The sequence below is a fragment of the Papio anubis genome, chromosome 3, assembly GCF_008728515.1.
Source record: "Papio anubis isolate 15944 chromosome 3, Panubis1.0, whole genome shotgun sequence".
Classification (NCBI taxonomy): Eukaryota; Metazoa; Chordata; class Mammalia; order Primates; family Cercopithecidae; genus Papio; species Papio anubis.
This window is the reverse complement of record NC_044978.1, coordinates 100,701,230-100,724,018: the sequence shown is the minus strand read 5'-3', so window position 1 is coordinate 100,724,018 and position 22,789 is coordinate 100,701,230. Positions and strand designations below refer to the sequence as shown.

General features: G+C 44.7%; 1 protein-coding gene and 1 long non-coding RNA gene across 5 annotated transcripts in view; one reads left to right on the top strand and one right to left on the bottom strand.

The window, feature by feature from the left end:
- The window catches only part of THEGL (theg spermatid protein like), an 83,145-nt gene extending 66,759 nt beyond the window's left edge, over positions 1-16,386 (bottom strand). For all 3 annotated transcript variants that reach the window (XM_003898858.2, XM_009207042.1, XM_009207041.1), the window contains exon 1: positions 15,794-16,386. In XM_003898858.2, the coding sequence (XP_003898907.1) occupies positions 15,794-16,286 (493 nt within the window). In that variant the 5' untranslated portion in view covers positions 16,287-16,386. The remainder of the gene's footprint in view (positions 1-15,793) is intronic.
- LOC116274173 overlaps positions 12,222-22,789 on the top strand; it is an 89,123-nt gene continuing 78,555 nt past the window's right edge. For both annotated transcript variants that reach the window (XR_004182766.1, XR_004182765.1), the window contains exon 1: positions 12,222-12,307. This is a non-coding gene — a long non-coding RNA (uncharacterized LOC116274173). The remainder of the gene's footprint in view (positions 12,308-22,789) is intronic.

The following is a 22,789-nucleotide window of genomic DNA, read 5'->3' as shown; positions in this document are numbered from 1 at the left end:
CTAGAAGGATTCGAGGTTGCTTACATAAACAGACTACAATAGGATATGTCTGTTTTTAGAAGAAAAACTCAAGGAAAGAGAAAAATAGTGTCAGGAGAAGAGAAAGAAAAATAAGGGAAGCATATATAATAATGCCTAGAATAGTCGTATCTGAGCATTCTACCAAGGTAAGAAAGACACCAGCTGTTCCTAACATTGGAATCTTTCAGGAGGAGGGTGGAGGAGGGGCTTTCTTGTGTTTGTTTTCTTTCTCATAGATTAGTCAATCACAGGCAAATGTCAACAGACATTTGTAGCCCGGCAGCAGAATGTAGGATTTACACTGACACGGCTGCACTGGGCGGGTCTGCATGTACAGTGCCCTCCTCAGTGGCACAGGTTGGGCTTGATGGACCCGGGCGTGCTGGCCACCACCTTGCAGACAATCGTCTCGGGGACACAGAAGGTAGGCCGGCGATGGGCTTTCCTGTTGAGAATGCTGCCCTTGCTGAGCCTGCTGGTCAGTGTTGTAGGGGATGGGGTAGTTGTGCAGATCCACAAGCCGCGCTGGAACTGCTCCACAGTCTCCCTCCCACCCTCGTGGCGCACCAGACTGCGGAGCCAGAGCGCAGGCCACCGGCGTCCAGGTCACCAGGGGGCGCAGGTTGGCAGCGGCTGGAGGGCAGCAGGGCTTGGCCTAGCAGCGCCCAGCAACTGGAACTGCGACACATGTTGAAATCTTTTAAAAAAATCTTTCGGATGAGGTCTTAACCGGTGTTATACAGGGAGCAACATAAATTACAAGATGACGGTGGAAAGCCAAATAGAACCCGATTTTTTTTTACGTTTTTTCCCCCTTCGAAGTTTACTCCTGATTTGTATTGCATGAAAACAAGTTAAAAACATAAGAAAGTAGCTGGGCGCGGTGGCTGACGCCTGTAATCCCAGCACTTTGGGAGGCCGAGGCGGGCGGATCACGAGGTCAGGAGATCGAGACCACCTTGGTTAACACGGTGAAACCCTGTCTCTACGAAAAATACAAAAAATTAGCTGGGCGTGGTGGCAGGCGCCTGTAGTCTCAGCTACTGAGTAGCTGAGGCAGGAGAATGGCATGAACTCGGGAGTGGTGCCTGCAGTGAGCCAAGATGGTGCCACTGCACTCCAACCTGGGCGACAGAGCAAGACTCATCTCAAAAAAAAAAAAAAAGAAAGTTTCCAGTGAAGTACTATAAATGACTGAATATAAGGCATGATTTTCCCCCAAAATTTATTCTTCAGTAAAGTCTACCTTATATGCAAGCTCTTAAAAGAACCCATCTTAAGAGGTACTTTCTCAATTGCTTTTTTTTCCTCAACAAAGAACTGGGCAAGGAAAATGTATTGGGTCTGGGCACGGTGGCTCACACCTGTAATCCCAGCACTTTGGGAGGCCAAGGCGGGCGGATCACTTGAGCTCAGGAATTCGAGACCAGCCTGGCCAACATGGTGAAACCCCATCTCTACAAAAAATACAACTATTAGCTGGGCGTGGTGCCAGGCACCTGTAATCCCAGCTACTCTGGAGGCTGAGGCACGAGAATCACTTAAGCCCAGGAAGCAGAGGTTGCAGTGAGCCTAGGTAGGGCCATAGCACTCCAGCCTGGGCGACAGAGCGAGACTCCATCCCTCTCTCTCTCTCTCTCTCTCTCTCACACGCACACACACACACTCAATATATGCTAGAATGGGAAAAATACAGAGTTCTCCCTACCAAAATTAGTAGGTTAAGCGGGGGAAAGGAATAAGAAATTCAAAACAGATTTAGTAATCATTCTTGGGAATATAATTGAAGGGGTGGCCTACCCTCCATGCCTGTGGGCGTTTCTCGTTATGTGGAATGAGAGACTTGAGAAAAGAAATGAGACACAGAGACAAAGTATAGAGAAAGAAAAAGTGGGCCCAGGGGACTGGCGCTCAGCATACAGAGGACCCACGCCGGCACCGGTCTCTGAGTTCCCTCGGTATTTATTGATCATTATCTTTACCATCTCAGAAAAGGGGAAGTAGCAGGACAATAGGATAATAGTAGGGAGAAGGTCGGCAGAAAGACATATGAATAAAGATCTCTGTAACATGAATAAGTTTAAGGAAAAGTGCTGTGCCTTGATGTGCATATGCAAACATCTCCATAAACCTTTTTAGTGCATAAAGAGCAGCATTGGGCTAGCACGTCCCACCTCGAGCCCTAAGGCGGTTTTCTCCTATCTCAGTAAATGGAACACACAATCGGGTTTTACACCGAGACGTTCCATTACCCAGGGACGGGCAGGAGACAGATGCCTTTCTCTATCTCAACTGCCAAGAGGCCTTCTTTCCTCTTTTACTAATCCTCCTCAGCACAGACCCTTCACCCTTCACGGGTGTCAGGCTGGGGAACGATCAGGTCTTTCCCTTCCCACGAGGCCATATTTCAGACTATCACATGGGGAGAAACCTTGGACAATACCTAGCTTTCCTAGGCAGAGGTCCCTGCGACTTTCCACAGTGTATGTGTCCCTTGGTACTTGAGATTAAGAGAATGGTGATGACTTTTAACAAGCATACTGCCTTCAGGCACTTGTTTAACAAAGCACACCCTGCACAGCCCCAAATCCATTAAACCTTGAGTCACCACAGCACACGTCTCCTGCAAGGACAGGGTTGGGGGTAGGGTCACAGATTAACAGCATCTCAAAAACAGAACAAAATGGAGTCTCTTATGTCTACTTCTTTCCATATAGACACAGTAACAGTCTGATCTCTTTCTTTTCCCCACATATAATCTCATAATCCTAAATGCTGGGTATTGCTCTAAAGCTTTAAACATTATTTTATTTATTTTTTTCGAGACAGAATCTCACTCTGTGACCCAGACTGGAGTGCAGTGGTGCGATTGGCTCCCCAGGTTCAAGTGGTTCTCATACCTCAGCCTCCCAAGTAGCTGGGACTACAGGTGCACACCACCACACCTGGCTAATCTTTGTATTTTTAGTATAGAAGGGGTTTCGCCATGTTGGCCAGGCTGGTCTTGAACTCCTGGCCCCAAGTGACCACCAGCCTCTGCCTCTCAAAGTGCTGGGATTACAGGCGTGAACCACCATGCCCAGCCCTAAACCTTAAAAAGCAAAACATGGCTGGGCGCAGTGGCTCACGCCTGTAATCTCAGCACTTTGGGAGGCCAAGGCAGGCGGATCATGAGGTCAGCAGATTGAGACCATATTGGCTAACACAGTGAAACCCCGTCTCTACTAAAAGTACAAAAAATGAGCCAGGCATGGTGGCAGGCGCCTGTAGTCCCAGCTACTCGGGAGGCTGAGGCAGGAGAATGGTGTGAACTGGGGAGGCGGAGCTTGTAGTTAGCTGAGATGGCGCCACTGCACTCCAGCCTAGGTGACAGTGTGAGACTCCATCTCAAAAAAAATAAAGCAAAACATAAACACAAAACACAATAAACCACACACAATAAACCACATAGTGATTGTATTGTAAAGGTAAAAGTACACCTACAGGATGAATTTTTTTTTTTATAGTTCCTACTTTTACATGACATGAATGAGTTCTGATGGCCTGTGATAATTTCCAGTGACAGCATCAAACACAGGTTCAAAGGGACCGTGTCTTACTCCTAATAAAATAATGGAATCTAATAAAATAATGGTATCTAGGCAATGAACAAAACTGGTTGTTAAAACCATTAGGTGAAAGGTGGATGAGAACTAATGTTGAGGGATCAGGGCTGACCTCACCTGAACCCACTCATCAATCTTACATTCCCCACAAGTGGGAAAGCCAGAAGCATCCACCTTACTCAAAGTGTGATGTTAGAGGAAAAGCACGTTCAGAACCACCTATCAAAGAGCCTTGCCAAAAATAATTTATTCTGAGTTGAGGAGAGCCTCATAATCTGTAACTGTGATTCGCAAGAAGTAGGGGAGCTAGAGAAACAAGTTAAAAACATCACAAAGAAGCATCAAATTCAGAATATGGGCTATTTTACCGAATTTTCCTAACAAATAGATGGTGTTTCAAAAAGGGAGAGAGGACAAGGTCTATTGATGAAGAATAACAGAGACATAGAGACTGTAGGGGAGAAAACCTAAGTTATTTTCTTCCCCTTTTTGGGATCTTAGTTGAGACACTCTCCAAAAAAAAAAAAAAGTTTAATTTACAAAAGAAAAACAAGCAGAAGTTTATGAACATGAGCTGTACCCATCGGGCGGGAGAGGTCTCAGTTCAAAAGTATTTCTCTCTCAAGGCAGTGGCTTAGGGGCTTTGCTTAAATCTATTTTAACAAAGAGCCATACACGCTATACAGTGACCAGAGAAAGGAGAAAGCAGTTTTGGTCTTTTTAAAGTCGGGAAAATGAGGGAAGATAGTAAAATCTGTTCCCAGATTTCTCTGTTGCCTGCTGGTGCCTTCTCTAAGGAAGGGTTGATGTCCCCGCCGCCAGGCAAATGGAGCCTGAGGCAGAGCATTCCTCTCTGTTTTCTTTGTCTTTTACTTAACATTCATTAGTATTTTGGTTTCCTTCAAGACAAAACTCCCAAATGCAATGTGAGGCTCTTGTTTAAGTCCTAATTTGAACAAATCAACTGTAAAAATACATTTTTGAGACAATTAGGGAAACATGTATTTAGTGGGCATTAAAGAATAATTGTGGCAGGGCATGATGGCTCATGCCTGTAATCTTAGCGCTTTGGGAGGCTGAGGTGGGAGGATTGTTTGAGATCAGGAGTTCAAGACTAGCCTGGGCAACCTAGGAAGACTCCATCTCTATAGAAAAAAAAAGAAAGAATAATTGTAAATTTTGTTTGGTGTAATTATGACATGATAATTATGTGGCTTTTTAAAAATCCTTAGCAATTAGAGATGCATACTGAGGTATTTATGGGTAAAATGACATGGTATCTGGCAGTTTCTTTAAAACAAATTTGTCCTATAGGATGCCCAAAATTTAGGGTTGGAGGGTGCCTAGATTAAACAAGATGCAAAAACAGTGTTAATAATTGAAACTACGTAATGGGTACATAGGGGTTTATAATAATATTCTCTATTTTGTGTATGTTAAGAAATTTCCATAATAAAAAAAATTTTATGTTTTCTATCTCAAATAACTTAGAAATAAAAATAATGTGCCCTCAAAAGTGTGTTAAATTACTCAAAACATGACTCTAGTGATGTCAAATACGCATGTGAAAAAATTAATAAAACTGTTTTCCATGAAATATGACATTAGGGATAAATATTTCTAAATTATACCATTTATGTTAATATGTTACTTTTATTTTTTAATTTAAATTTTTGTAATACAATTATAAACATTTGTCTATTTTAGCTCTACTTTTTAAAGTTTACATATTCAAATTGGCAAAAGCATTTAAATGTCCTTATATTCAAGAATATATAGTAATTGTACTTTGGCAATATCTTGTTACATCAGATTAAGCAGTTGTATTAAAACATAGACTCTCAACATTCGTTCATAGTGATTGGCCAGTCTAGCCACCTCATTTCACTAGAAAGGAAACAGACACACAGCTATGACATAACCAAAAGTCAATCCCAAGTTTCCTAACTCCTAGTCCAGTGTTCTTCACAACAGAATCAAGTTTCCTCTCTACTGAATGTATGCTGCAACATACATTTGAAACATACATTGAAATGCAACATACATTGAAATCCCCAGGGTGCAACTGGAGCCATGACTCCTGGGTACAGCAGTGTTCAAACACTGACATTTCTTTGGGGGCAGTAGGGAGGAGTTGACACCTCCAATCCATCCTCATTGGCTGATTTTCCTGTAATACAATTCCAGTATCACTCTCTGTCCCCAAAATGTTTCCCAGCCCGCTCTTCCAGAGAAAATAGCAAACGTGCTTCTTTTCTCCCATTTAAGGGGCCTGACCTATCTCATCACTAGTTCACAGTCTTTGGATGAACCGATATGGCTTTTGTCTGTCTTTCTTTCTTTTCTTTGTTTCTCTTTCCCTTTTCCTCCCTCCCTCCCTCCCTCCCTCCCTTCCTTCTTTCCTTCCTTCCCTCCTTCCCTCCTTCCTTCTTTCTCTTTCTCTTTCTTTCTCTCTCTCTTTCTCGCTTTCTCTTTCTTTCTCTCTCGCTCTCTCTCTCTTTTTCATTCACCACTGATCAGGAGGTATTATATTGTTTTATTGGTTTTTTTTTTTTTGAGACAGAGTCTCGCTGTCGCCCAGGCTGGAGTGTAGTGGTGCGATCTCAGCTCACTGCAACCTCTGCCCACCAGGTTCAAGCGATTCTCCTGCCTCAGCCTCCCCAGTAGCTGGGATTAGAGGCGCACGCCACCACGCTCGGCTAATTTTTGTATTTTTAGCAGAGGCGGGGTTTTGGCATGGGTTGCCCTGGCTGGTCTTGAGCTCCCCACCTCAGGTGACCCAACTGCCTCAGCCTCCCAAAGTGCTGGGATTACAGGCGTGAGCCACCATGCCTGGCCCATGATACGGCTTTGAATGCCGGTCCTCCATTATATGCATGGAGACAAAATACCAAGTCTCACATTCCTCATCTGTAAAATGCGGACGCAAATAGTACTTACTTCAAAGGGTTGTCTTAAGGATAAAATGAGATTATATTAAATATTTAAAACACTCAATGAACATAAACTACTATTAATATGAGCTCAGTAACTCTTGAGTGAATCTAGAGAGTGTTCAGGAATGGCCATATGAATGACTTTTTTTTTTTTTTTTTGAGACAGAGTCTCGCTCTGTCCCCCAGGCTGGAGTGCAGTGGCGCGATCTCGGCTCACTGCAAGCTCCGCCTCCCGGGTTCACGCCATTCTCCTGCCTCAGCCTCCCAAGTAGCTGGGACTACAGGCACTCACCACCACGCCCGACTAATTTTTTTGTATTTTTAGTAGAGACGGGGTTTCACCGTGTTCGCCAGGATGGTCTCGATCTCCTGAGCTCGTGATCCGCCCGCCTCGGCCTCCCAAAGTGCTGGGATTACAGGCATGAGCCACCGCGTCCGGCCATGAATGACTTTTATGCTGAGTTTACCCATTCATTTTAAGCTTTGGAATAGAGAAGGATAAAGAAACTTAAATCCCTGTCCAAGGTCACGCAGCTTACCTTTCAGGTGGAAAGACAGACAACAAGCAAGTAACTAACTTAGATAGTGGTAAGCGCTGAGAAGGAAATAAATCAGTGTGATGTGGCTGGTAAGGCAGAAGGAGGGGGTGCCTACTTCAGGGAGATAAGTCAGGGCCTTCCTGAAGTAGCATGGTCACAAGACTCTCTCTAAAATGTATTCAGACTCTGCTTTAGAAAACACTACTTTAAGGCAGGCACGGTGGCTCACACCTGTAACATCAGCACTTTGGGAGGCTGAGGCAGGCAGATCACTTGAGGTCAGGAGTTTGAGACCAGCCTGGCCAACATGGTGAAACCCCGTCTCTACTAAAAATATAAAAATTTGCCAGGTGTGGTGGTACAGGCCTGTAATCCCGGCTACTCGGGAGGCTGAGGCAGGAGAATCCCTTGAACCTGGGAGGCAGAGGTTGCAGTGAGCTGAGATTGCACCATTGCACTCCAGCTTGGGCAACAAGATCAAAACTCCATCTCCAAAAAATAAATAAGTAAAAAATAAAAAGAGGTTATTGTTGCCACTTAACTCAGAAAAATGAAGTGCTTGTCCTGTAGGATACTCCAGTACATTTTACTGTGTATGCTATGGATATGTTATTGTTGTGGATGTGTTCAGCCTCCCAACCACATAAATAGTTCTTCAAGGAAGGAATCCATGTCTTATTCATCTACAGCTCAGTACCTACACCATGAACATAGCATGTGCTGAATAAAGTTCAGCAATAACAGTGATGATTAGATGATACTATTGTTAGGTGACAGAATAATAGAACTGATTCTATAAATTTTAAAAATTTGGCACACACGGCCGGGCGCGGTGGCTCAAGCCTGTAATCCCAGCACTTTGGGAGGCCGAGACGGGTGGATCACGAGGTCAGGAGATCGAGACCATCCTGGCTAACACGGTGAAACCCCGTCTCTACTAAAAAATACAAAAAACTAGCCGGGCGTGGTGGCGGGTGCCTGTAGTCCCAGCTACTTGGGAGGCTGAGGCAGGAGAATGGCGTGAACCCGGGAGGCGGAGCTTGCAGTGAGCTGAGATCCGGCCATTGCACTCCAGCCTGGGCGGCAGAGCGAGACTCCGTCTCAAAAAAAAAAAAAAAAATTTGGCACACAACCAAAATGCCATGTCTTACTCATCTTTGCACTCCATAGGACACAGAAGAGTGACTTAGTAGTCACTCAATAAATGTTGGGTGAAAAAAAATCTTATTGAGTGAGTAGAGGCACAGGGATGTGCTAATTGTCGCCCAAAGTTTACACTACGTTTTGTAAATATTATATAAAATACTTAGTGTTTGTTGAGCTTTACTATAGGAATTAACGTGAAGACTTATTGGAATTGACAAGGAAAATCTAGAAGACAAATTGAGAAGGTAGAAGGCTTTAAAGTAGTCTTTTCTTATGTTTTGTTTTTTTGAGATGGAGTCTCGCTCTGTTTCTCAGGCTGGAGTGCAGTGGCATGATCTTGGCTCACTGCAACCTCCACCTCCCGGGTTCAAGCGATTCTCCTGCCTCAGCCTCCAGAGTAGCTGGGATTACAGGCCTGCACCACCATGCATGGCTCATTTTTGTATTTTTAGTAGAGCTGAGGTTTCACTATGTTGGCCAGGCTGGTCTTGAACTGCAACCTCAGGTGATCTGCCTGCCTGGAGATTGAGATCATCCTGGCTAACATGGTGAAACCCCGTCTCTACCAAAAATACAAAAAATTAGCCAGTTGCAGCAGCATGTGCCTGTAGTTCCAGCTGCTGGGGAGGCTGAGGCAGGAGAATGGCATGAACCCAGGAGGCGCAGCTTGCAGTGAGCCGAGATTGTGCCACTGCACTCCAGCCTGGGCGACAGAGCAAGACTCCGTCTCAAAAAAAAAAAAAAAAAAAAAAGAAATCCAGGTAAGAAGTGACCACAACTAGACAACTGGAGTGAGTGTGTTAGCAGCAGAAATGAATAAATTCAGGAAATATTCTTGAGATAAAACACAGAACTTTCACTGGGTGCATTGTACTTGAAGGTGAGGCAAGAAAAATCGAAGAAGAGTAGATTTTCTTTAGCTTGAGCAACTTCACGATATTTTCTCAGATGGGGGAAACTGAAGGAAGAACAAGGCTGGAAGGGAAATCAAGACTTCCGTTTGAAAGTATAGTCAATTTGAGAAGCATATATCAAGCAATATATCAATATTCAAATGGAGATGTCCAGGAGGGAGTTGAATATATAAGTGTCAGACTCAGAGAAGAGAGAATATAAAAATTTAGAAGGCAGCAGCATAGAAATGCTAAACTCTTGCGTGTTATGACCACCTAGGGGTAAAAGTGTAAATATTTTTTAAAGGGGTCAGGATAGAGCCTGTTAGAATTCGAGAATTCAGAGAGGGTTCAGCAAAGGAGCCTGAGAAGGAGCAACCAGTCAGGTGGATGCTAAACTAGGAGACTATGGTGTCACAGAGGCCACAAGAAGGGAGTAGCCAGTTGTGTTAGATGCTGCCAAGAGGTTTAATGAGATAATAATACTAACACATTGGCGGGGCGTGGTGGCTCATGCCTGTAATCCTAACATTTTGTGAGGCTGAGGTGAGCGGATCACCTAAGGTCAGGAGTTCAAGACCAGCCTGGCCAACATGGTGAAACCTGTCTCTACTAAAAATACAAAAATCAGCCAGGCATGGTGGCGCACACCTGTAATCCCAGCTACACTGGAGGCTGAGACAGGAGAATCACTTGAACCCAGGAGGCGGACGTTGCAGTGAGCCAAGATTGCACCACTGCACTCCAGCCTGCGCAACACAGCAAGACTCCATCTCAAAATAGTAACAATAATAATAATAACACTACAACACTACTACTACTACTACTAGCTAACATCTACTGAGCACTTAAAATGTACCACATCTGTTCTAAGACCTTTATGGGTATTAACTCTTTGACTTTCTTTGACAATGCTAAGGATAGAGAAGAAACCACTGGATTTGGTAACACAGAGGTCAAATGAAGAGATCTTTCATTCAACAACAATTAATTCCTGACTTGTTCCAGGCAAGCTTGAGGCACTGAGGATGAAAGACAAAGGTCCTGCCTCCATAAGAGCTTAAAGTAAACAAGTAAACAAATAGATATACAGTCAGATAAGTGTCTCAAAGAAAAAGAGCAAGCCAAATAATGCTCTTTTTGGTACTCCATGAAAAGGAGATGACAAGTATTTGAAAGAAGAGTGCCCTGGCAGAGGAAAAAGCAAGTGAAATGATCCTGAGCTCAGAGCAAGGATGCCCATGTGCCTGCAGAGCAAAAACTGACAGGGGAGTAGTAGAACATGATGTCATGGACATATCAGGTCAAGTTCAAGGTGAGGTTAGTGACAGGCTCAGATCAAGTGGGGCCTTGGAGGCCTGCTAAAGACTTTAGAGCAGGGGTTTCCAACCCCCGGGCTGTGGACTGGTTTGGTCTGTGGCCTGTTAGGAGCCAGGCTGCATAGCAGGAGGTGAGTGGTAGGCGAGCAGGCGTTACAGCCTGAACTCCGCCTCCTGTCAGATCAGTGGTGGCATTACATTCTCATAGAAACACAAACCCTATGGTGAACTGCGCATGCGAATGTAAGGGATCTAGCTTGCGTGGTCCTTATGAGAATCTAACACCTGATAGATTGATCTGAAGTGGAACAGTTACCCCGACCCAGTGAAAAAATTGCCTTCTACAAAACCCATCCCTGGTGCCAAAAAAGTTGGGGATCCCTGCCTCAGAGGACATACTACCTGAGGTGAGAACCCATTCTGGAGAGCAAGAGAACTGCATATAATTTATGTTCTAAGGGACTTCTGTGACCACTGTAGGTACAATGAACCAGGGATGGGGCAAGACAAGAACCCAGCTGGAGGCTACTGCAGTGGACCTGTAGCAGGACTAGCCGCAGACAAAACCCGTCAGACACCAAGTTAAAGAAGGAACAGCTTTCGGCCAGGAGCATTGGCAAGACTCATGTCTCAAAAGCCAAGCTCTCCGAGTGAGCAATTCCTGCCCCTCTTAAGGGCTTACAACTCTAACGGGGTCCACGTGAGAGGGTTGTCATCGGTTGAGCAAGCAGGGGGTACGTGACTGGGGACTGTAAGCACCAGTAATTAGAATGGAACAGAACAGGACAGGGATTTTCATAGTGCTTTTTCATACAATGTCTGTAATCTATAGATAACATAACCGATTAGGTCAGGGGTCGATATTTAACTGCCAGGCCCGGGGTGTGGCGCCGGGCTGTCTGTCTGTGGATTTCATTTCTGCCTTTTAGTTTTTACTTCTTTCTGTGGAGGCAGAAATTGGGCATAAGACACTATGAGGGGTGGTCTCCTCCCTTAGACCAGGCAAGAGATGATAGTGGCTTACAAAGATGATGACATTTTAAATGTTAAGAAACAGCCATAGTCAGGATATAGCTCAAAGTTACAATTTGCTAATGGTTTAAAGTCTGAGTGTAAGAGAAAAACAGGCATCAAGAATGATGCCAAGGTTTTTGGGCACCTGGATAAATGAACGGTGGTGCCATTTGCTGAAATGGGAAACAACAAGGGAAGAGCACATATGGGTGTCGCAGGAAGACTTCAGTGGTGAGCACATTATGGTTTTTTTGGTTGTTGTTTGTTGTTGTTTTTGAGATGGAGTTTCACTCGTTGCCCAGGCTAGACTGCAATGGTGCAATCTCGACTCACTGCAACCTCTACCTCCCGGGTTCAAGCAATTCTCCTGCCTTAGCCTCCCAAGTAGCTGGGATTACAGGCATGTGCCACCATGCCTGGCTATTGTTTTTGTATTTTTAGTAGAGATGGGGTTTCACCATGTTGGTGAGGCTGGTCTCGAACTCCTGACCTCAGGTGATCCACCCGCCTCAGCCTCCCAAAGTGCTGGGATTACAGGCATGAGCCACCATGCCTGGCCCACATTATGTTTTACATGCCAAACTGATATTCAAGCAGGGATGATAAGTCAACGACTGGTTATAAAACTCGAGTTTAGGGGAAAAACTGAGGCTAGAGATAATTTGGGAAGTTACCAGAATATAGTTAAGGCCATGGAACTGATGACCTCACCCAAGGAATAAGGAAAGTTCTAGAAGAATGAATCTGAGAGGACTAAGCCATTGGTCACTTCAACCTAAAGGCTGGGAAGAGGAGGATTCAGCAAAGGAAACTGACTAAAGAACAATCAATGAGGTAGGACCACAGAGGTAGAGGCATCCCAGAAGTCAAGTAAAGAAGACTTCTAAGAAAATAGGAGGTTAATGTGTCAGATGAGTAAAATGAAGATGAAGAATTAGCCATTGAATTTGACAAGACAGAGATCATTGTGACCTCAGCAAAAGCCACCACAGCTAAGTGGAGGGGATGAAAATGTAAGTGGGTCTCAAGAGAAGGGGAAAAAGGGGGAAAGAGGACATGTAGATAACGACTTGCAGGTAATTCAGTTGCAAAATTTTTCCTCTAAAGCAGAGCAAGGAAATCATGATACCTGGATGGGCACATGGGGTTCAGGGAAGGTTTGGGGTTTTTTTAAAGACAAGAGTTATTGTGCATTTTGCTGTTGTCGTTGTTGTTTGGTTAGTTGGTTTTTGTTTTTGTTCTTGAGACAGGGTCTTGTTCTGTTGTCCAGGCTGGAGTGCAGCGGCATGATCATATCTCACTGTATCCTCGAACTGCTGAGACTGAGGTGATCTGTGATACTCCTGCCTCAGTCTCCCAGTAACTGGGACTACAGTTATGTGTCACAATGCATGGTTAATAATTTTTTTTTTTTTTTTTTTTTGTAGAAACGAGGTTTCACTATGTTGCTCAGGCTGATTTTGAATTCCAGCCTCAAGTGATCCTTCCACCTCAGCCTCTCAAAGTGCTGGGATTACAGGTGTGAACCACCGTACCCAGTGCATTGCACATGTTTGTATGCTGATGGGAATGATCCAGTAGAGGAGGAATACAATGATGCAGGAGAGAGAGGCTAATTTTAGGAACAAAAAGCTTAAAGAAGTTAGATGAATTGAAAGATGGGATTGAAATCCAACATATAGATTGATGGAATGGCCTTTAATAGGAGCAAGGACAGTTCATCCATTATTAACAGGAAAAAAAGTAGAGTACATACATATAGATGCTGGCATTTTGGTAGATTTCATGGTGGAAAGATATGAAGATCTTTCAGAATTTCTTCTATTCTCAGTGAAGAAAAAAAGTGAAATCATCAGCTAAGAGCGAGGAGGAAAGGATGCAGAAGGTTGAGGAATGAGAGCACTCACCATAATTTCTGGGACAGTTGGAAAATAAATTGACTGGGGAAATACAGTATGACTGGCAAGCAGCACTGAGAGCCCACTTGAAGTTCAAGACCACGGATTTAAAGGTCAGTTAGCATAGTTGGCATAGTTGTTTGCCTTTCTCTTGCCATTATCTGTTATTCCAAGTGCAAGCAAGAGTTGGATTTAACAAGGCAAGAATGACAGAGGGAGAGAGAATCAAGGGAGTGATTCCATTGTTGGTCCATGGAATATAAGGTGAGGAGAGACGGCAGGACATAAGATAGTGATATATAATGAAAAGTTAGTAGGATCAATGTATTAGAAGTCCCTTAAGCTGAAAATCTGATAGAGGGTTCATGGAGGAGTGAACTGGAAAGCTAAGACATGGTTAGAGATCAGAGTGCTTGAAATAGTCTGGAAATGGTACAGCAGTTAACAATGGCTTTGAGGCCGGGCGCGGTGGCTCAAGCCTGTAATCCCAGCACTTTGGGAGGCCGAGGCGGGTGGATCACGAGGTCAGGAGATCGAGACCATCCTGGCTAACATGGTGAAACCCCGTCTCTACTAAAAATACAAAAAACTAGCCGGGCGTGGTGGCGGGCGCCTGTAGTCCCAGCTACTCGGAGGCTGAGGCGGGAGAACGGCGTGAACCCGGGAGGTGGAGCTTGCAGTGAGCCGAGATCGCGCCACTGCACTGCAGCCTGGGTGACAGAGCGAGACTCCGTCTCAAAAAAAAAAAGGCTTTGATAGTGGGTGCCTACAATGGGGTGAAGGACAAGATCTTTCCAAGTGAGGAGGTCAAAGAACTGAGAAGCCAAATGGATCATCCAAGTGGATATGAAATCTCCATGCATGACGATAGTAGTGGTGGCAGAGAGAAAAGCAGTAAACCAGAGCAGTTTTGGGAGAGTAGAGAAAAGAAGCCTAACCAAATGTGTTGCGAATGAGAGGTGAAGAAATTGAGTCAGTGAGTATAGACAACTCTTTTGACAAGTTCTGCAATGAAGAACAACAGAGAAATGGTGGTGATGCTGGTGGAAGGGGAGAGTTTGAAAAATGACATGGGGTCAAGAGTTATTTCAAGATGGAAGATTCTAGAGTATGAGTATACTCATGGAACTGATTAATTAGGGAGAAACTGATGCTGTAGGAGAGAGAGGATAACTGCAGGAAGAAAGTTCTTCAGGAAATGAGAGTGCTATCTAAAGCATAAGTGAAGGATTTTGCTTTTCATTAAAAAAAAAAAAAGGCACAATTCTTCCCTGAAATATGAGAAAAGGCAGAATTCATGGGTACAGATGCAGGTAAAGCAATAGGTCCATTGTAAGAAAATAAGGGATTTCGTGATTGATCACTTCTATTTTCTCAATAAAGAATGAGGCAAAGTCTTCAGCTGGGTGGGGGGTCAAAGGTGTGAACTTTAGAGGAGAGTAAGGCAGTTAGTCATCTTCAGAGACTGGGAAAACTAACTTACTAAGGGAATAAAGTGAGCTTGCCAGGCAGTGCCAAGTGACCAATTGAGATGAAATTGAAATAAACCAGACAGTATGACTGCGCAATTTTGCACAGCAAGAGTCAACTGCTGAGGTGTAGGAAGATCGATGGCTGGGTTCAATCAGAGTTGGGGTTTTGTCAGAAGTATCGTGGATAACCAGAGAGCCAATGGAATGTTGGAAGAGGTAAGAGAGTAATTGCAATGGCAGATCATGGAATCCAGGCTGGGTAAGGAGGAGTCAGTGAGAACATGAGATAAAAATTGGTTTCCCAAAAGATTGGCGGTCCAATGAGGACAAATAATTGCTTTGGATTGGGTCATTAGTGAGGGGTCATAAATGAGCTGGTGGGGTCAGACGAAGGATGTTTATACCCAAGTCCCATCTGCCCTGTTACCTTGTGAAGGTGGTGGGGACTGAGCATATCGTGAGCACTTTGTAGATGCACACTCTGAATACTTGCTCAATGAATGCTTTGTTTCCACATGTGACCATATGCCAAACACTGACGAAAATTTAGTGAAGGAGAAAGAGGAATGGTGAAATACAAGATCTTAAGTGCTCTAACAAGGGTAACATTCAAAGTGTAACCCAGAGGAATGCAATGACTAACTGTAGAGGCGAATGAAAAAGGGCTTCAAAAGGAGGTAACAATAGCTCATTAGGTGGCAGTGGAAGAGAAGAGATTCAGTTTCTCTCATTATTAGGTGTCAATTTCCCATCTGAGTCCCTTGAAACGCAAGGGCTGATGACTGCGAAGCAACAGGTAAATGACACGAGTTCCTTTCAATATGGCAAGCTCTTGCATGCAAACCTCCAACTTAGGACCCCCGGTTCTAGATGGGGCGTGGTTGCTCAGCGCGTGGGGAATAAGGGAAAGGGAGGAGCAGGAGAGGGGATGAGGGAAGGGGAACACCTACCTCCCAGGAAAGACAGCTGAGGCCGTGGCGGGGCTCTGGTGATCAGAGATGGGGAGATCATTACTGCGGCACTGGGAAGTAATTCGGTTTCCTTGGCCTCGCGGGGCTTGCGGGGCTTGCGGGGCTCACGGGCTTGGCGGAGCTGTCGGGGCTCACTGGCCTTGCGAAGTTTGGGGGCTGCATGGTGCTCATGGAGTTCGTAGGGTGCATAGGAGTCCCGGGACTCATGGGGCGCATAGGGCGCGTGGGGCTCATAGGACTCGTGGGGCTCATCACATTCCTCGGACTCGTCTTGCTCCCTGACCTCCTCTGGCTCCTCGGGATTCTCGTGTTTCTCGGGATCCTCCGACTCTCCAAGCTCGCTGTGAGTGTCGAGAATCCTGAGCATAATGGGCTTCTGGAAGACTTCGGAGCAAGTGGATATTTCTGTTGAGACCTGCCCATCGGTCACTTCGGACGGCTCAGACGAATCTAGAAACTCTTGGTTCTCCATTCGCGCCAGAAGCTTCTGCGGCGCGCCGCACTCACCCTCCCGGCTGGTTGCCTAGGCGCAGTTTGCTCTCTGCGCGATACTACAGGGCCGCTCGCTCCCAGCCCCGCCCCGAGCCCCGCCCCGAGCCCCGCCCCGAGCCCCGCCCCGGTCTCGCCCCCGAGCCCCGCCCCGGTCTCGCCCCCGAGTCCCGCCCTAGTCCCGCACAGCCCAGCCCCGGCCGGACTCAGCCCATCTCACGTCGCCTTCCTGCGCATTGTATGGTTGCCAAGGGGACGCACAGCTCTCCAGGACCTTCTGGACGCATCCCGGGGCGCGGAAAAGCCAGAGACACGTCGGTGGAGATAGGAGACGAGATACTGACCCTGTTGCCGGTGTCCGGCGCGAGGATTTTCGCCTGCTGTCGTTCGGGGAGGCCCTGGGGTAGAACATGTCAGTTTCTAATCTAGTTAGGGCGCCCCTCAGACCCCAGAGCCAATCTGTATAGAGCTTGTGGCCAGAGGTTCCTGGACACAATCTCTATACAGACTTTTGTCCCCTAATCATACTGGGAGAGGATGCCGAGACTGACAATATTCTAAGGCCCTCGGTTGCTAACACTGATTTCCATCAATTTCTAGTTAAACACACGACAATCAGAATGGAGTGGGTGCGGGGTGCGGGGGGTGCGGGGGAGGTGGATCCACCAGTGCAACATTTGACATAAGCTTACATTCAAGAAGAGTCTCAAACTTGAATGCTTTACTTTATCTCCACATGAAGTTCTTCACACAGTCACAAAGAAACACTGACCGGATTAAAAGAAAAATATATTCATCTACAACTTGTGTCTCATTACAAGGCTCACTATCTACTGAAGTATGCTATAAGCTACTTTTTATAAAGGGCTGTAATTATCTTGTGAAGAATACAACTGTGTGCCGTGTTTTGTGGGTGCGTCCATTAATTTGGTAACTGTGGTATTTTTTAAATATACCACAATTCTTGTAATCCTGTTTTTGGCATCCTCTTTTTTTTTTTTTTAATCGCTTATAATACCAAGAGACTTTAAAAACGTAGGTGGCCTGGCCCTCTCTCAATCCTTGAGGAGTGCTTTCAGCTAATTTTCATGGTGGTGACAGTTTGGTAGAGGGGAATAGAAGTGGTGGAGTTTTACTGATGTGTTTATTTCCAAGGGAAGGGACTAGAGGTGTTAAGGAATAAGTTGTCTGTCAAAATATATAGTAAACCCAAGTACCCCTTTTGCTCGTTACTGGGTATTCCTTGTATGTACTTAATCTCATAGATGCTAAGAAAAGTTAGAAGAGAAATATTTTGCATTGTGAATGTTATCTGGAATGGAACTAGGAGATTCATTCTAGCATATGCATATATGAATCAGGGAATCTCCTTCAACCTTGCTTTGATATAGATGTGTGTAATATTGTATGGAAATTCAAGAAATATCCCCCAAAACTTGCAAGGAGAAATAAAGCTACTCTCAGAGAGTTTTAACTCAACCTGTAAACCAATCAGGTAGGAGTTATGTAAATCCACCTTAAAGAGGCAGGATGGCCCTTAAATCAGTAAAAGTAGTCCCTGGCTACATGAAATGTCTTCAAAAGTCCAAAGAACGCATCAATTGAAAGAGGGGGATTCAGCCCACTGTGAATGTACAGAAGGAGCATCATAGAGGGTGTGCCTTTTCAAAAACTGCAGAAAGAAGGGGATCTAAGCCAACAGACTGCAATTGTTACAGCCTATCTTTTAGGTCCACTTGCTATGAATGTTGTACCACTATACATCAAAATATTCATGCTCAGCTTTCTCTCGTTCTTTTTTATTTGGGACAGGGTCTGGCTCTGTTGTCCAGGCTGGAGTGCAATGGAGCGATCTTGACTCACTGCAACTTCTGCCTCTTGAGCTCACACCATTCTCCCACCTCAGCCTCTTGAGTAGCTGGGACTACAGGCAGAGGCCACCACACCTGGCTAATTTTTTGTATTTTTTGTAGAGACAGGGTTTTGCTATGTTGCCCAGGATGGTCTCAAACTCCTGAGCTCAAGCGATCCACCCACCTTGGCCTCCCAGAGTGCTGGGATTACAGGCATGAGCCACTGCACCCGGCACAGGCAGCTTTCTGACATGACTCGCTTCTCAAGGAGTCTGCTTATTGGGAAAGATTAGTAATGATCACACAGAATGAATTCTTTTCCAAGTCTGTTCATTTCATGTTGCTGTAATAGAATACCTGAGACTGAGTCATTTATAAAGAACTTATTTCTCTTAGTTCTGGAGACTGGAGCATCCAAGTGCATGGTTCTGGCATCTGGTGAGGCTTTCTTGATGCATCATAACATGGTGGAAGGGCAAATGAACATGAAAGACAGAGAGGCACCAGGGGCTGGACTCACTTTATAACAACCACTCCCACCATGTCATGGCAGGCCACCCAGGCCTATCATCATCTCTCTGGATTCTACAATGATCTCTGAACTGGTGGAACTTCTGACTTTTACTTTTGATCACCTCCAATCGTGACACTCCAAACCATTTTTTAAAATCCTCAAGCTTTGCATTATAAGGTGTTCCATACTCTGGTCTTTTTTTCTCTCTCTAGTCTACTTTGAGCCACTCCACTACATTCCGGCCTCCCTGCTCTTCCCTAAAGTGTCAAGCTCTTCCCCATTTCAGTCTCTTCTCACACCTGTTCCCACTGCCTGGAGCCCATTTCTTCCCACTCTTTACATACTGGCTTTTTTCTAGCCTCTAGGGCTCAGTTTAAATTACCCATTCAAAGAGGTCTTTCTAGCCCATATTAATTTTAAAAATGTTCCCACCATTATTTTCTATTTCAGTTCCTTGCTTCAACATAATTTATAATTATTTCATCTGCTTTTTTATTTTTGTGTACTTCCCCAGTTAGAATGTAACCTCCTTAAAGACAGTGGCATTCTCTGTCCTGGTCACTGGTATATTCCCTGTGCCAAGCACAGTGAACGACTGTGAATAGCTGTCATCATTTTGTTTTCCTGCCTAGAATCCCTTCCCTCTTCTTTGGAAGGCAGAACCCCTCCTTTCTGCAAGGAACTCATTCAATATAGTTTAAGGGGCTGATCCTTCCTTCTAACCCAGGTCTGACCAATCCAGCCACAGTAATTGATTCAGGGATGAATATGCAACCCCAGAAGAGCCAATTGGTATCCCTCCATGAGATTTAATGGAAGTCTGCTGAGAAAGGGAGGGTCCATCTTACTCTGAGATCATGAGCTATAAGAATGGCTTGTGTTGACAGCAGTCATCTTGCTACTCTAAGGAGAGAATCTGAGAATCAAACCAAGCAGAAGTTGGCAGGGCCAGGATACGGAGAGACGGTCTTATCTTTGAACTTCTGAACTCCTGAATCCACCCATGCCCAGATTTTCCAGGATGATGAGGGAAAAAAAATTCTTTTTTGTGGGGGCACGCACAAATTCGAGTTGAATTTTATTTAAAATTTTTTTTGTAGAGACAGCGTCTTTCTATGTTGCCCAGGTTGCTCTCTAACTCCTGGCCTCCAGCAGTCCTCCTGCTTCTGCCTTCCAAAGTGCTGGGATTATGGGCCTGAGCCACTGTGCCCAGCCATTTTTTTTTTTTTTAACAAGGTCTCACTCCATTATCCAAGCTGAAGTGCAGTGGTGCAATCACTGCTCACTGCAGCCTTGACTTCCCCAGGCTCAAGTGATCGTCCCATCTTAGCCTCCCGAGTAGCTGGGACTACAGGCATGTGCCATCACATCTGGCTAGTTTTTTGTTTGTTTCTGGTGTGTATTTTTTGAAGAGATGGGGTTTCACCAAGTTGCCCAGGCTGGTCTCAAACTCCTGGGCTCAAATGATCTGGCTACTTTGGTCTCCCAGAGTGCTGGGATTACAGGCGTGATTCACTGCACCCAGCCTGAATTTCCTTTTAACTGAATTTATTTTTAACTGAAAGAGTTCTGGCACATGGTGCTCCCAAAATGTTTACTGAATGAAAAGGCAGATCCACTCTTCATGTGCTAAGTAAACCTACTTTCTAACATGACTCAGCTTCTCAAGCCTGGAAGGCTGGCAACAGACACCAGATTCTGGTAAATTCTCCAAGGTTGTATGCCACCCTATTAGGCCCATTGTGCAGGCTACCAGCCAGGCAGCCTCTCTGACAATACACCGATCTGTCTTGTTGTCTAGTGCCATTTCTGTTAGAAAGCCCCATGACACAAACCCTCATCGTTAGCCTGAGAGCACCTCAAGTACAGAGTCCCTGCCTGAGAGCATCTCAAGTGCAGAATCCCTGCTTTGTTCACCCTGGTGTCAAGCAATGACTGCAATGTTGGCACTCCGTAACTGTCCACTGAAAGAAAAACTCCAGCCACAATACTTGTTGCCAAAATGCAGAATCTAAAATCAGAATCTGAGAATAAAAAGACCAAAGAGGGAAGAACAGAGATATTGTTCCCCATCCTGAAAGCTTTTGGCCTTTTCTTTGAAATAAGCATCCAGAAACTTGTCTATGTCCCTGATCACCTTAGAAAACCTAGGGAAGGGACAAACACATAGAATCAGAGTTTAGGGCTAGAAGTGGTCTGCATCTCACTTGATCTTTTTACAAGGACAAGACCAAGACAGTCAAGGAATTTGTCCAGGGGTCCATTCACGGTAATCCTTGGGGCAGAGGTTAAAATCCAACATTTCTGACAATTCCGAATCATTGTGTGATCCACCCTCCATAGGCCAGACAAGAAGAAGGTTTAACATTAGACACCTGAGTGGCTGCTGTAATAAGACACCATTAAACATGACAGCGCAGCGGTGATGTGAGAAAGGTAATGATCTTAAAGGCTCACTCTCCGATGTCTCATCTCTCAGAAGGCAATCATCATTTTGCGCATACATGCATAAATTAAATTGTGTTCTATTTTAACCTAAAACTAGAGACAGTTATGTGCTAATATTGAGAGGGGTTGTCTTCACCAAATTTGGATTTTTTTTTTTTTGAGACGGGGTCTCACTATGTTTCCCAGGCTGGTCTCAGACTCCTAGGTTCAAATGATCCTCCTGCCTCAGACTCCCAAAGTATTGGAATTACAGGTGTGAGCCACCACGCCTGACCCCATATTTGTATTATTTCACCATAGATTCCAAATTTTATTTTATTTGTCTTGAGATGGAGTCTCTCTCTGTTGCCCAGGCTAGAGTGCAGTGGTGTGGTCTTGGCTCACTGCAACCTCCACCTCCTGGGTTCAAGCGATTCTCCTGCCTCAGCCTCCCGAGTAGTTGAGATTACAGGTGCCTACCACCACCCCTGGCTAATTTTTTGTATTTTTAGTAGAGACAGGGTTTCACCATGTTGGCCAGGCTGCTCTTGAACTCCTGACCTCATGATCTGCCCGTCTCGGCCTCCCAAAGTGCTGGGATTACAGGTGTGAGCCACCACACCTGATCCCATATTTGCATTATTTCACCACAGATTCCAAATTTTAAAAGGAAGGATTTATAGAGCAAACTCTCTTGCCAATTTGCTTTAAAACCAAAGCAAGCCACTATAGTTACAAGTTGGATTTACAGAGTGTCTGCAAATATATTTATCACTCTTTCTAGTGAAGAAAGTTTATCTATGTAAAAGCAAAATGTTAAGAATTTTAAAAACAAATCCCCACAATGTTCCTCATCTACTCTAACAAACTCCTGGAAAAGAAACCCTTCCTAACTCTTTCTGAATACTGTTAATGTTTATTTCTCTGGGGGTTTGACAAAGTTCACGTTCCTCATTGTCCTGTCCCGATATTTCTTTCCTATAGTGTTAAAAACAGATCAACTTAACAGAAAGACACCTGGTTTTTTACTTGAAAAGAGAAAACATACTAAAATATATTCAAGGCGAGGTGCAGTGGCTCATTCCTGTAATCCCAGCACTTTAGGAGACCAAGGCGGGCACATCGCTTGAGCTCAGGAATTCAAGACCAGCCTGGGCCACATGGTGAAACCTTGTCTCTGCTAAAAATGGAAAAATTAGCCGGGCGTGGTGGCATGCACCTCTAGTCCCAGCTACTTGGGAGACTGACGAGGGAGGATCATCTGAGCTGAGATCACGCCACTACACTCCAGCCTGGGCAACAGAGTGAGACCCTATCCACCCACCCAAAAAAAATTTCATATAAATTTCATGCCATTGCAATACAATAAATGGGACAAATGCTTGCTAATGTTCATTTTACCTTTGTTGATTAAAAATTGCAATCCCCCCAATACGCTGTTTTACAAATATTTTTAACATTCAAAATCCAATCGAGATGCTGTTAATATGTTAGCACTATCTTTGTGCAGCTGTCCATTGGTAATCTCAGGGATATTCATTCCAAGCTCCGCACAGGCAAATGTGTATGCTCAAGCTCCTGATAGAAAATGGCATAGTATTTACATATAACATACACACATCTACTCGTGTACTTTAAATCATCTTTAGATTACTTATAATACCTAATACAATGTAAATGCTATGTAAATAG